Here is a 13,543-nt window from a genome sequence, read left to right on the forward strand (position 1 = left end):
GTGTTTTTTACTAAGAGGGAGTAACAAGAAAAGACGCTTCAATGTCAACATGCGTTGGATCCGAAAACCTAAGTTCCAGGGCCTCTGAATGAGCAGGAATGAGAAAATGAGCAAAGCCCTCACTGTTGGACAGCCTTCTTACATCACCCACTTGAAAATCAAATCTGAAACAGGGTTCTGACAGGCTTGCTATTTTCTCCAGTGCCAAGAACCATACAATAGACCTTTTTTTTATTCCCTTTTTGGACAAAGCTCTTAAAACGCTTGGAAATTCAGATGGACTGAGTCACGAAGCTGTTCAAATACTGCCTACCCGTTCCTGCCAGTACCCCCACTTGCTCTCTTGGAAACAATAGCAGATTTTCTGAGTCTGAGAAAAGGAAATATTTTGCGTAGCGTTGTGACTTGTCTATAAAAGAAGTGACAGGAGCGTGCATGGTCTGGAGGTGGGAACCATCCTGAGACCTTGCAGCCTCCGGGTGGGAGGGAGTGGTGGGCTCACCTCTCCTCAGGGTGGGCCCACAGGGTCACATAGTTCCACATGTGTCCTAGGAAGTACGTGACGTGCAGCACAGCGAAGACACGGCTGCAAAGCAATGTGTTTGTGTGTGCGTGCCGGGTCTGTCCACATGTGGGTGTGCAGCGGCGGGTGGAGTGGTGGGCAGAGAGATGGGGATGGCTACAGGGGAGGGGGAAGGAAGCCCACGGGGATTCCAGGGGAAAGTAGATCTTCACTCGGTGTATAGGACTTCCTGTCCTCCTTCCCTTCTGAGACTCAGATCAAACGGAACCCTGCATGTCATTGTTGACTGTGATTTCGAGATAACTGAGGTGTGTTGCAAACTCATCCTTGCTCAGGCTTCCAGCAAGCAGAGACTTCAAGCCTGGCCGTCTTCCCAGCACAGCCTTGTAACTGGCTCTGCTGGCAGCAAATGGCTGAGCTTGAAACGAGGAGGGAAAGGGGCCCAAAGACACAGCCAGTCTCCTAGAGGAAAGGAAGTGGGTGGGAAGAACCGAGTACAAACCGCGGGGCAGAGTGGAAAAGCACCTTAACAGAGGGACTTTCATCCCTCCCAGGTTGGAGGAACTGAGAAGGCATGGGCTTTAAGATGTGAGCTGTCAGTGTCTTGGAACTCCTAGTTCAAGTGTTTTAAGCACTGACAAAATCCTTAGCAGGCAAAGGCACCTGCAGCCAAGTCTGATGACTTGAGTTCAGTCCCCAGGACCCAAACGGTAGGACAATCCTAGTTCCCGTGCACTGTTCTCTGACCTTCCCATGTGTAGCACATACATGTGTTCACACGCGTGTTCACCCACAGAAATAAGTAAATAATGTGAAAAAATTAAGCGTTTTAATTTCTTCAAGTTCCAGCAGGGTGGGAATGAGACAGGGACGGCTCTGCTGGGCTACTCCAGGTTCCTCTGCCTCAGCCAGGGACTGGTGACCCCTTCCCCCACAGCTACGCTGTGCACTGGAAGATGCTTAGGGGCATCATCACGTGACCAGACTCAGTTCCGCTAGCACCCCTCAAAACTGTAAAGTAGCCTCCAGACGTTGCCGAACATTATCTAGATGCAAAAATCATCCCGCTTTTCATTAACCCTTCAAGAGAGCCACACTTCTAGGTAGGCAGGCTCTGAGGAGTCCTTCAGCCGCACGGGATTGGTTTATGCTTTTAAGGGGTGTATTGGTAACTTTTCTATTGCAGTAGTAAAACACTATGACCAAGCACAACTTATGGAAGAAACAGTTTCTTCTGGCTTATGGTTCTGGAGGATAAGAGTCCATTATGGCAGGGAGGCATGGCAGCAATGGGCAGGCTTGCCAGCAGGAACAGGAAGTTGTGGGCTCACATCTTCAACCACGTACATGGACCTTGAAGTAAGGCAAGATCACAAACTCTCAAAGGCCAGCCGCCTGCCGCCTGCCGCCTGCCGCCTGCCGCCTGCCGCCTGCCGGGACACACTTCCCCTAGCAAGGCCACATTTCCTAAACCTTCCAAAGGGCACCACTCACTAGGATCAGGTGCTCAAATAAATGAGCCTCTGGGAGACTTTTCTTATTTAAACACCCCAAAGAGCCAGGCAACTGTGGGGCCCCGACTTAAGTAAAAGGGAAATCAAAACAGGGGACCTCTGAACTTGATCCTGGAAGTGAAAGAGGTAAAACAGATCAGAGGAACCACAAGATCCAGTGAACTGGCTGCAATCTCCTCCTTCCAAGGCTGGGGAGGAGCTTCTGCCTCCAGGCTGACCCACATATGGGTCATTTTGATCATATGCTTTGGGATAAATGCGTAGTCATCTGAGGCTCAGAAAATGGAAAGCAGAATTACCAGTGACGTGACGGTCCCTGGTGTTTCACAACCAAAGAGACCAAAAAAAGCCTGAACTTGCCTTTTTTCCTTTTTTTTTTCCTAATGAAAAGGGGCTGTCACTTTGTCTGCATTCTTAAAGTCTATCCTTCAGTGACTGCACAAATTGGCTTTCTAGATAAGATCATTCATTCCCATTTCCACCTGTCTTCTGTCCAGCAGGCAAGGGAGGGGGAGGGAGGGGACTCAGTGACAGGTCTCTTGTTCCTTAGGACAGTATAATGATTTATGATTTCAAACCTGAGAATTTTAGAAGTGACCAAACATGAAGAGTTTTCTAAGTAAAGAGAAAGAAAGAGGTGGCTCAGGGGCATAGTGAGCGCCCCTTAGACTCTGAAACTCTACTCAAACAGCTGTCAGGAGTAAGCATCGCTCGGGCCTTTGTAGACAAAAAGGGTTATTTTCTCCAGATTATTCCCCACATTGCCAGGGAGAAGGGACTCATTTGTAATCATCAAAGGAATGCTGACAGACTTGAAACAGGATTACACTCCATTATACTCATCCGAATTCAAGATTTGTTTTGGAGATCTTTCTTCGATTTCTTCCTCCTGCCCCTCTGACCCCCAATGAGGCTATTTGTATTCACAGGACATCCAAGGCATGCATGAAATCAGACCATTCGTAAACACGGTTCGGATTCAGTGGCCCCAGTTGTGAATTTCAAGGTTGCCTGGTTGCCTGGACTTACATTGTTCTGTGTTTGGAAAACTTGGCTGTTGAGCTGAAACTACTAGCCCCAAGCACCATTTCAACTTCTAACTTGTTAAAGCAGAGAAAGTTCAATGTTGGGGACTGAGTCCTCTAAGGGTACAGGTGTTGGCGAAAGTGTGAGTCAGACACATATGAAAATGTAAGACCTGTACATAGCCGTCTGCCAGGTGTGTGGGAACAATATTAAACACTCGGTTCTAGTTCTGTGCTTTGATTATTGTTTTAGAGTTTATGACCTGGCAAGTCTATTATCTGTCCTTCAAACGCCTCGCTTGTGATTCTTATGTTCATGAATCCATTGAAACCAAGGACAGGACAAGAGCAGCTCATCCTGGTGGCCATGGATCCGGCCTGGCATCTGATGCCTGAGAGACTTTGGAATGTTCCTTTTCCTCTCCCACAATGCCCTTGGGACCGAGGCTCATCGGGGGAGGGGATAACTCAGGCTGGCCGTCAGTGGAGGAGCTCAAGTTGGTCAGGAAAGGGCCACAGGAATTCAGACAAAAGAACAAGATAAGCTGTCTGGACTGGAGACGCAGCTCAGCACAGGGTACCTGCCTGTGCTTGAAGTCCTGGATTTGATAGCAGGAGGAGAAAAGATACCCAAAGGAGCACCACTCTTAAAAGAAAGACAATGCAAGTCAGCATGGTAGCACACAATTTTATTCCCGTACTTGAGAGACTGAGGCAGGCAGATTTCTGTGAGGCCGTGGTTAGTGTGCACCACGATTCCAGACCTATAGATCTATTTAGTGAGACTTTGATGGAGAAGGAGAAGAAGAAGGAGGGAATAAGGGATGCTGCTTGCGGTTTGAATGAAAATGGTCCCCGCAGAGTCACATATTTGCATGTTTAGCCCCCAGCTGATGAACTACTTGAGAAGAACTAGGAAGTATGGCCTTACCGAGTCGGGAGGCCTGTCACTGCGGGGTGGGTGGGCTTTGAGATTTTAAAGGCCCATGCCTGTCTCTCCCCTCTCCCCCGTTGGTGCGGGAAAATTGTCTGTATTTTGTCAATCATGTTTTAAATAAAAACCGATTGGCCAGGCAGGAAGTATAGGTGGGTCAACCAGACAGGAAGTAGAGGCGGGGCAATGAGAATAGGAGTATTCTGGGAAGCAGGAAGCTCCCTCCATAGTTCTGCCCAGATCACCAAAAAAGCAAGATGTAAGCTGCCCCGCTGAGAAAGGTACTGAGCCATGTGGCTAACATAGATAAGAATAATGGGTTAATAGAAGCTACAAGAGCTAATAAGTAGCCTGAGCTAATGGGCCAATCAGTTTATAATTAATGCAGACTTTCTGTGTGATTTTTCTCCAGGACTAAATGGCAGTGGGAACTAGGCAGTGGGAGCCCCCCACAAGAAGGCCCCTTCATGTTACACCCTGTAAAGCTCTCAGCCCCTTCTCCAGTATCATATCCGTGCCCACATGCCATCACGCTCCCCACTGTGATGATAACAGACTAACCCTCTGAAACCGTAAGCAAGCCCCCAATTAAATGCTTCCATCTGTAAGTTGCCTTGGCTATGGTGTCTCCTCTCAGCACTAGGACAGTGACTGAGACACCACTCCTCAGTGTGAAGACAAAGCAACTAAAGCGAGAGAGTGAGTTGGGAGTTGTCTGGACTCTGTGCTCATCATCGGTTCTTTCTCAGGCATCCTAGACTTAGCGTCCTGCATGAAGATGCCCCGCAGCCATTCTTTCAGTGAAGATTTATTATGGGGGTGGGGGGAGTCTTTACTTCAGACTCATCTTAGTCAATAGTTTGACGATCTATAGCTCCAGGCTGAGGGTTGTTTACATTTTCTTTTCCCCAGAAGCATGCGGATTTATTCCCCCCCCAAGGCTGTTGCTGGAGAGACCTTATAGATAATATTTTTCCCTTGGTTTGCTTGTTTTGAGCATTTTACAGATTTGCTGTATCTGTGAATTACCTGACTTGAGATGCTTAAAAGCAGAATTTCTCAGCAATTTCTGCAAACTCATTCTGTGACTCTGATGAGTATCGCCTCTTTCTCATTTTCTCTCTCTGAAGAATGTACCTGTGTGTGTGTGTGTGTGTGTGTGTGTGTGTGTGTGTGTGTGTGTGTGTGTGTGTTCATATGAAACTCGAGTGACCTGTGCTGCTGATGTTTCCACGTAGGGAACACCTATGTGATGTCCTTTTATTGATTAATGAATAAAGCTGTTTTGGCCAATAGCTTAGCAGAGTAAAGCCAGGTATGAAATTCTAACAGAGATAGAGAAAATAGGCAGAGTCAAGGAGACATCATGTAGCCACCAAAGGTGAAAGATGCCAGAACATTATCAGTAAGCCACAGCCTCGTGGTGACACATAGATTAATAGAAATGAGCTAATTTAAGATGTAAGAGCTAGCTAGAAATATGCCTAAGTCATTGGTCAAACAGTCTTATAGTTAATATAGTTTCTGTGTGATTATTCAGACCTGGGCGGCTGGGAAACAAAGCGCGGTTTCCCATTTACATCTATGTATTTATTTTTTCTAGGTAGGACATGGAATAAGAAATGCATGTAAGTCCTGGGAAAAATTAGGCTCTGGTAAAATAAGCAATGGACATTACAAAGGTAGAATTACTCTAAACCCCTCAGTGTTACATAACATCATAGTAAAGTGAAAGCCATGAGGAGTGAATGCGTGTGAGCATGAAACTCCTGGAACAGCATCTAAAGTAGAGGGTTCTGATTTGCTTCTCATCTAATAAACCAAGGGCGATCTTAACTCAGTGCTGCTCACTTGTTCTGAGGGAAACCAAGCGAGGAGGCCCCTGCCTGTGTGCTCTAGACCGATGTGTGTGCTAGACCAGACGCTTAACTGGAGATGATCACACCAAGGGGCCGGCAACTGGCTCCCCTTCTGAGGGGAGGACAGCTGGGCCAGTCTCTTCCATCTGGGCATCTCCTTGTTGTGCTACAGTCTTAACAGTCTTAGCGACTCCATGATTTATGCTCCTAAACAAACGACTTCCTTACCAAAAGACACAAACACACCGGTTGCATTCAAACAGTAAAAGCCTCTCATAAAAGTTCAAAGAACCTTTGCCCTACTTTCTTGAGCCATTTCTTAACCCAAATGATAAGCGTATGGGGTTGTGAAACCAGACAAGTCCTGGGCTCAAATCCGGAGAGCTGGGAGGAATCAGGCCAAGCAAGCAGTAAGGGATGGGCTATGGGTCAGAGGGCAGATGTCGTGTTCGCCTTCGGCTGGTGCCTCTTCAGGGGACTACAGTACTAAGCTGATAGGGTGGGAGGAAAGACCAGTGACCTCCATATTCTAAATCATGACCCATCAATCAAAACAGTCTGAGAACATACCTCTACTATGTGTATATTTATCTATAAATTATACGCTGTTCAACTGTCAATGTAAATATAAACAAAAATGTCTTTTTTTTTCAGGATGGAGCTGCAGATATGACCTGCCCTCCATATGCATGGAAAATACTGAAGGATTCAACATACCACAGATCAAAAATTTGTTTGTTTGTTTGTTTGTAGTGGACTTCTGACTCTACTCACTATGTAGACCAGGCTGACCTCAAACTCAAAGAGGTCGGCCTGCCTCTGCTCCTGACAGAGAGCTAGGACTTAAGGCATGCACCACCATGCCTGGCCTTCTGTTATGTGCGTGCACACCTGAAGCTAATTCTGGTGGTGTATGTTTGTAATCCTGGCACTCCGGAGGCAAAGAACATAAGGAGTTCAATGACATCCTCAGCTTACAGAGTTTGAGGCAAGGTGAGCTACATGAGACTCTTTCTCAAAACCACACACACACACACACACACACACACACACACACTTGTGCCTGTTTGCATGGGTACAGATTCTTTTGCCTTGTGACCATTCTCCTAACAATATAAACAACTACGTGCATAGAACTTTGGCTATGTTAGGTATGGTAAGTAATGCCTGAAATTCCCCAACAGAAGCTATATAGTTTATACTTAGACAAAATGTGCTTGTAGGAAGGAGCAGTTGATGTCCCTAGGGGTCCTTAATCATTCCTCAGAAGCTGCCGAGAGATGACCAGAACTGTGTATCTCCCATAACTTCAGCCTCTTCCCAGCTATTGTGACGAGAAGCTGTGTCTCCACAGTAGACACCGGAGACAGCAGTGGTCACCCCAGGAACTATCTAGGAAGGCTAGGCAAATTGTAGGCATATTTTTGTTGTCCTGTTCCTTGACACCATCAAAGGCCAAGTCCCCTAGGTTAGCCCCAGTTCAGTGTTGGCGGTAGCTCTTGTTCTCCCAGCTGGGAAGTTTGGGGCAGATTAGTTGCCCTATTCAAGGCCAAGTTCTTGTCTGTAAATGAGACTAATACTCACCCAGGGGTTGCTACAGGGCTGGAATCAAATAACACTGAGCTCAATTAATTCCATTCCTTCTTGCTGTCTCTTCCCTGGGACTCTGCTGCTAGGCTGCCCTTTCCAATACAGCACCTGGGAGACCATAGCCATCAATAATGGTGTGCTTGTGAGCTGAGGCATCTCTTTACCACAGAAGGGGCCAGCGGGACATTTTCAGATGCATTTTTCAACTGCTTTCCACGGAAACAGACAAGTAGTTTGAGACTCTCGTCCTTCCTCCCTTCTTCCACAAAAGTCAGACAACTTTAGACATTCAGTTTGTTTTCCTTCCGGCATGGGCTGGCTTTTCACGTTCTAACACTTTTTTAAGTGACAATGACTCCTAGGTGAAAGGCCAATATTACTGAGGCATAATAGAATGCAGACATGGGTGTTGTGCAAATGTGTGTGCGCACGTAGGTATTGGGAGGTGATGGCAGTTGAGGAATAGCAGGCGGGGTTCCCCGGTGGTGCACCTTGGGCGAATGGGGAAGAGGACCCAGTCAGCCATGCTCTGGATGGGCTGATCTATGAGCAGGATAGGTGGCTCTGTCCTCTGAGCATTGGCACAGTGCCTCTCAACTGACTGCACCTTGGGATTCCTAGGAAATCTTAGAAGAACCCAGTGCCTGGATGTCTGCAGGTCATTTCAATCAGAAGCCCTGGAATACAGCCGAACACCACGCATTTAGTTCCCCAGGTCATTCTATATACTTCTAGGGTTACACATTGTTTGTCCGGGTGTAAAATAGTAAAATTTAGCTTCCTGAAAATGAACAATTATGCGTGCCCTGTCCCCTTCCCAGGACTTGGCCCCCAGTACCCACTGTATCACATCCTGAAATTCTGGCCTGTGGAACATGGAACTTCCAGTCAGGTCTATGTGTTGGGTTGCAGATGACCCGTGTGACAGATGGATTTGAGTCACCTAGATTCACATTAGAATGGGAGTATTTTTTAAAATGGATGATTAGATTAAGATAAAGCCATTCGTGTGAGCCCTGACTCAGTCTGATTGGTGGCCTCAGAAGAGATCAGGACACAGGCAGACACAGAAGGATGAGAAGTCGGTTGCCTATTCGCCAAGGACAGAGACCAAATGTTAATCTTAGAGACCTAGCCCCTCAAACTGTTTCTTTAAAGAAGTATTTTTTTTAATTTAAGAGCTTTAAAAAGATTTTTTAAAACATTATATGTGTATTGCTTGCCTGCTTGTATGTACCTGCACCATGTGCATGTCTGACTCTTGAGGAGACTAGAAGGGTGTGCCCTGGGTGCCCTGGAAACGGAGTAACAACATGTAGGTGCTGGAAACTGAGCCCGAGTCCTCTGGAAGAGTAGTCGGTGGTTTTCCTTTGTTTTTTTTTTTTTGTTTTAAAGACAGGGTTTCTCTGTAGACTCACTCTATAGAGCAGGCTGGCCTCAAACTCGGAGATCTGCCTGCCTTGGCCTGTGTGCTGGGATTAAAGGTGTGCCTTCTCCTTCAACCGTGAGGATCCAGATATCAAATTCAGGTTGTCAGGTTTGGTGTCAAGTGCCTTTACTCCCTGAGCCAGCTTGTCTGTCCTGGGATACATTTTTAATGAAGCGACGGTAGCCTTTCAGTGGCCACCACAGTCTGGAAGCCCCAAATCTTCAGAGGGTATCAGGGAGCCTGGGCCCCCACAGGATTGGGGATGATTAGCCCAAGTCACAAGCACGGAGAGGAGGAAAGGCCACCGTGCAGCTTTTGGATTATTAAGAGATCTAATGCTAGAATCTCCAGGAGGGGGAATCAGTGACCCAGGAAAAATGACACCAGCTGACAGCCTCAGGCAATAGCCTGGGAAAGCTGTGAAGGGGAGGTAGACATTAAGTAATGTTTTCAAACAGCAGGATGTTCTGCACTGTATGACTGACAGGGGCCCTCTAACAGGGGCCCACAGCCTTATGGGACTTTCTTTCACATGGACACTTTCTCTGTTCTTCTCCACGAGACCAGGGGGTCCTGAACCCCCTCCCTCCTCCACACCTTTTTGATGTTTCATTCTGTAGAAAACAAGTGGCTGTATTGTCAAACCTGCTCCCTCGCCCCGGGCTATTGTGGTAGAGCTCCGCAGGGGAGAGCCCACTATTTCTGTTCCCCTTCTACACACTTGCCAAACTCATAAAAGGGAACAGGCCTGCCTCTCCCCAGGAAAGCAAGCAGGGCCCTTTGAGGCCACAGGAAATCAATCAGTGAGGCCAACACTCTCGACTGGATCCTCAAACTGTCCACTTGGGAGCTTAGGATTCCCCTTCTATTGCCTGGTTGAAGGATTTGCTTCAATTTAAAGTGAAACGGGCCAGCTTTGGCTCTCTCTTTCTCTCTAAGACCCTCTAGATGTTTTCCCATCCCACATTATACAGAACTTGTGTTTAAACCTGAGAGTGTCTATGGTTTGAGAAGACAGGACCATGTGTTTCTAGACAGCAAGGAGGAAAGGTAACTGCCCTGGCAATGCCACCACCTGCTGCTGACTCTTGGAAACCCTGGAGCTCGTGGAAAACAGCAGGAAAAGTCATTCATCAACCTCGTTACTTAAAAAACCTTCGGACAAGCACTTGCTTCTCTTGGGTTGTCGCCTCCCTGTCTGTAGCTCAGATCTACTGTATGTTGTTGCAGGGCACAGCTCATTTCCAGACTTGTGTGATAATGCACACACTGTTAGTATTGCAACTGCTTCCCTCAAGAAACAAATTCTGAAGTCTATAATCTGGTGGTGGGGAGGAGGAGTTTCGTCACAATTTGCCTAAAGCAATATTTGTTCAGTTGTAATGATGTCACCAAAGATGGGGGGAGGCGGTTGTTCAGTTTTTAATTCTTTCCTTACAATAACCGGGGCAAGACAGTGGCTAAAAGCTCAGAGCTGCTCGCCATAGCTTAAATCAGCAAATGCAGAGTCTTTATGGAAGCCAAGTTCTATTACAGAAAAAAGTCAATAGTGCTTTAAAAAAAGAAAGAAAGAAAGAAAGAAAGAAAGAAAGAAAGAAACCCGATGACTTTCCCCAGCCCATTTACCAGAGTTTTGATTCTCCACAGCTTGTTTTTAAGAGCCTTGCTTTGCTCGCCAAACAGGCATATCTTGGCTTCCTTGGCCGGGCAGGAACACTGCCTTGATATTAAATATTCTAGGCAAAGAACCTCTGACCTAAGGGCTCTCAGCTAACAATGAATGACATTCTCTGTAAGCAAACCAGAAAGCCAACTCCAGTCTGCTCTTCCAGATTCTTTGCTTGGTAGTCTGTCAAGCAGCAGCACGGAGGGGTGACTCTGTTTATCACAGTTATACCGAAAACCAGAACAAAACAAAACCTTGTAGAGAGGGGCTTATTAGAGTCCCCAGCCTGAGCTGGGCAGAAAGTTCCAAGAGAAAGGGAAGCAAAGGGCACAGAGCTGCATCCCGGGCGTGATGGAAAAATCTACTGAGCAAATGAAGACTCGGGCTGTTACAATGAAAAGACATTTGTCACCTTCTAAACGCCACAGCCACACCTGCCACCTGCCGCCTCACACCTTGCCAAGCTCTTTTGCTGAGGCTGGGTAGGTGAATTCGCTAAAGAAAAGCATTGATCTTTGCCTTGACAGGATGAAGTCAGTCTCTCTCTCTCTCTCTCTCTCTCTCTCTCTCTCTCTCTCTCTCTCTCTCTCTGTGTGTGTGTGTGTGTGTGTGTGTGTGTGTGTGTGTGTGGTGGGCGTGGGGAGAGCTGGCACCATTTGCTGTAAACTCATGGCTCTGAGTATTCTCCCCTGTCAGCTTCTATGAGTCTCTCAAGGCATCTCCACCAGACCTTCAATCTTCCCAGGCTCCCTCCCTAGGGACCGGCTTGGACTTTGGGTTCAGCGTGTCCTGAGCTAGTCTCCTTACATGGGTACCCCGGAGTCTGGTTGGGACGCACCCTTATCGTGTGGGTGGCCAGCCAAGCACAACTGTTCGTCCAGAACACGGTTATCTTTCCAGTGCTGGGCGTGGTACAGGGCTCAATTTAGGGATCCTCTAGTGAACACATGAAGGTCAGGGCTGAACCGCAGGTGTCCAGGAAACTAACAGAGGTCAAAAGCACTGCGAAAAACTTTAAATATCTTACAGGTCGATCGTTAGAAAGAGATGGTTCACCTAACCTAAACACCACACCAAAGGCTCCCACCAGGCAAGAAAACTGTTTAGGGAGTACACTTCAACTTTAATCCAACCAGGTCGTGCCCCCTGCAGAGGCAATTCCCAGCCTACCTCTCACCTGGACAACAGCGAGGGGAACGCAGGCTCATGGCAAGCAAGAGAGCTCTTACCAGAGAAATCGGTGAGCGCGGAGGTCTCTTTGGAACACACCAGGACGGTGCAGTAGAAGAGACGCAGGAGCTGCCCGGGAGGCTCTACCTGCCTGCGGAGGCCGGGATTCTGCGCCGTTTGGGGCGCGGGCGGCGGGCGCGGGTGTCCCGGCAGAAGCATGATGCGCAGCGCGGCAGGGAGCGGGCGCTGGCACTGGGATAGCAGGCCGGAGGACCGTGTCACATGGCGGTGAGAGTTGATGGCCAGCGGTTCTGCGGCCCCCAGCCGCCTCCCGGTCCTGGCTGCTCGAGCTTCTTAAGCGGTCGCCTCCGGGTCCAGGAACCCTAGCCAAGGGGAGGGGGCGGAGACCCGGGGCGGGGCAAGGAGCCCGGGGAGGACGCCGCGTAGTTTATCCTGAAGAAATCTCTTGAGCTCGGCGCGCCTAAAGAACCGAGGGGGTGTCACCTCGTGCCCCGGAGAGTTGCCGAGACCGATCAGGGGCTCCGAGCCCCTAGCGGAGAGTGTCCCCGGCTACGATCCCGGTGCTGCGCAACTTGAGCGCTTTCCACGCCCGGGTCTCTAGGCGGGGTGATGGCCCAGGCGCTGCTGGCCCAGCCTGTGCTGGCCAGGCGCCAACCTCACCCAGGCCGGTGGAGCAGCACGGCCGGTGCGGTCTGTGACGCACTTTAGAGCCAGCGCATCGCGTGCAGCCCTGGCCAGGCGGGATCGGGGACCGTGGGAAGATGGGAGTCCCGGAGATAAAGACATTACTATCCCCGCCACCTTCAGCGATTGAAGTACAGCCACGAAGCACTCAGTACGTCCCATTACACCAAATGGGAGACTCGTTCCTCCACCCACTACCCGTCACCCCGCGATCTGCCTCGGCTCTTGCAGTTTGGACCTGAACGAGCTGAAGGTCTCAAACAGGTCACTCGGTTCCATACCCGGGATGGAGCTTCCTGTGGGTGCTAGTTGACAGCAGCCCTCGGGGATCTGAGACTCGGCTGGAATAAACAGCCGCTGCGCGCTTATAATTGAGCTTTGTTTTTAAAATGGGCCACGGCATCTATGTGACCCTCTTGACTAAGCGCGATGTCCACATTTGGACACTCGTAGATCAAGATATCAGTGACGACACGGAACAAAGCGTGCGAGTTCAGAGCTGCTGTCCAGGTGCAAGGTACTCTGGTTCCAAAGACCCCAAACCTAGGGACAGCGCAGGCTCCCAGGCCCTGCGGCGCCGGCGGGAAGGAGGAGGGCCCAGCGGGCGGACGCTGGGCACAAAGTGTTCCCCATCCACCGCCGGGAGGGCTTGCCAAGTTCGCCCAGCGCCTGAAACGCGGAAACGTAGATAGCGAGGCCCAAGGGCGGGGCCAGGCTTACAGCTCCGCCTGACTACCAGAGCAGAGTGTAAAGCCAGGCTGGCAGAGCACGAGGACGCTCTGCCTCCCTGTGGCACGGTCTCAGAGGTGGACCACTAAGATCCAAGGAGGATGCCATCCGCACACCTTTCAGGGGCTAAGTGGGCTGAATTGAGATCCTGAGAATGGCAAGAAAATGCTAAAGATCAGTGTTTGTATAGAGGGAGCCAGTCTGCAAGGCTGACCGTTAAAACAAAAGTACAGCCTTGGGCTGGAGAGGTGGCTCAGAAGTTAAGAGCGTGCTGCTCTTCCAGAGGACAGAAGTTCGGATCCCAGCCCCCAGTGCTAGCAGGTGACACCAAGCTCCAGTCTGACCTCCACAGGCACCCTTACACATGTGGCACAGACCACACACACATCATGCACACTA

The 13,543-nt window shown here is 49.1% G+C and overlaps 1 protein-coding gene across 7 annotated transcripts in view; it reads right to left on the reverse strand.

The window, feature by feature from the left end:
• The window catches only part of Eva1c (eva-1 homolog C), a 77,569-nt gene extending 64,551 nt beyond the window's left edge, over positions 1–13,018 (reverse strand). For 2 of the 7 annotated variants that reach the window (XM_085685749.2, XM_085685748.2), the window contains exon 1: positions 11,770–13,018. In XM_085685749.2, coding sequence (XP_085541875.1) covers positions 11,770–11,929 — 160 coding nt within the window. In that variant the 5' untranslated portion in view covers positions 11,930–13,018. The remainder of the gene's footprint in view (positions 1–11,769) is intronic. The other 5 variants (XM_085685750.2, XM_048422411.3, XM_048422410.3 and 2 more) reach the window with 5 other exon arrangements.
• Between the last annotated feature and the right edge of the window lie 525 nt (positions 13,019–13,543).

The sequence above is a fragment of the Myodes glareolus genome, chromosome 2 (genome assembly GCF_982192425.1).
Source record: "Myodes glareolus chromosome 2, mMyoGla1.1, whole genome shotgun sequence".
NCBI lineage: Eukaryota > Metazoa > Chordata > Mammalia > Rodentia > Cricetidae > Myodes > Myodes glareolus.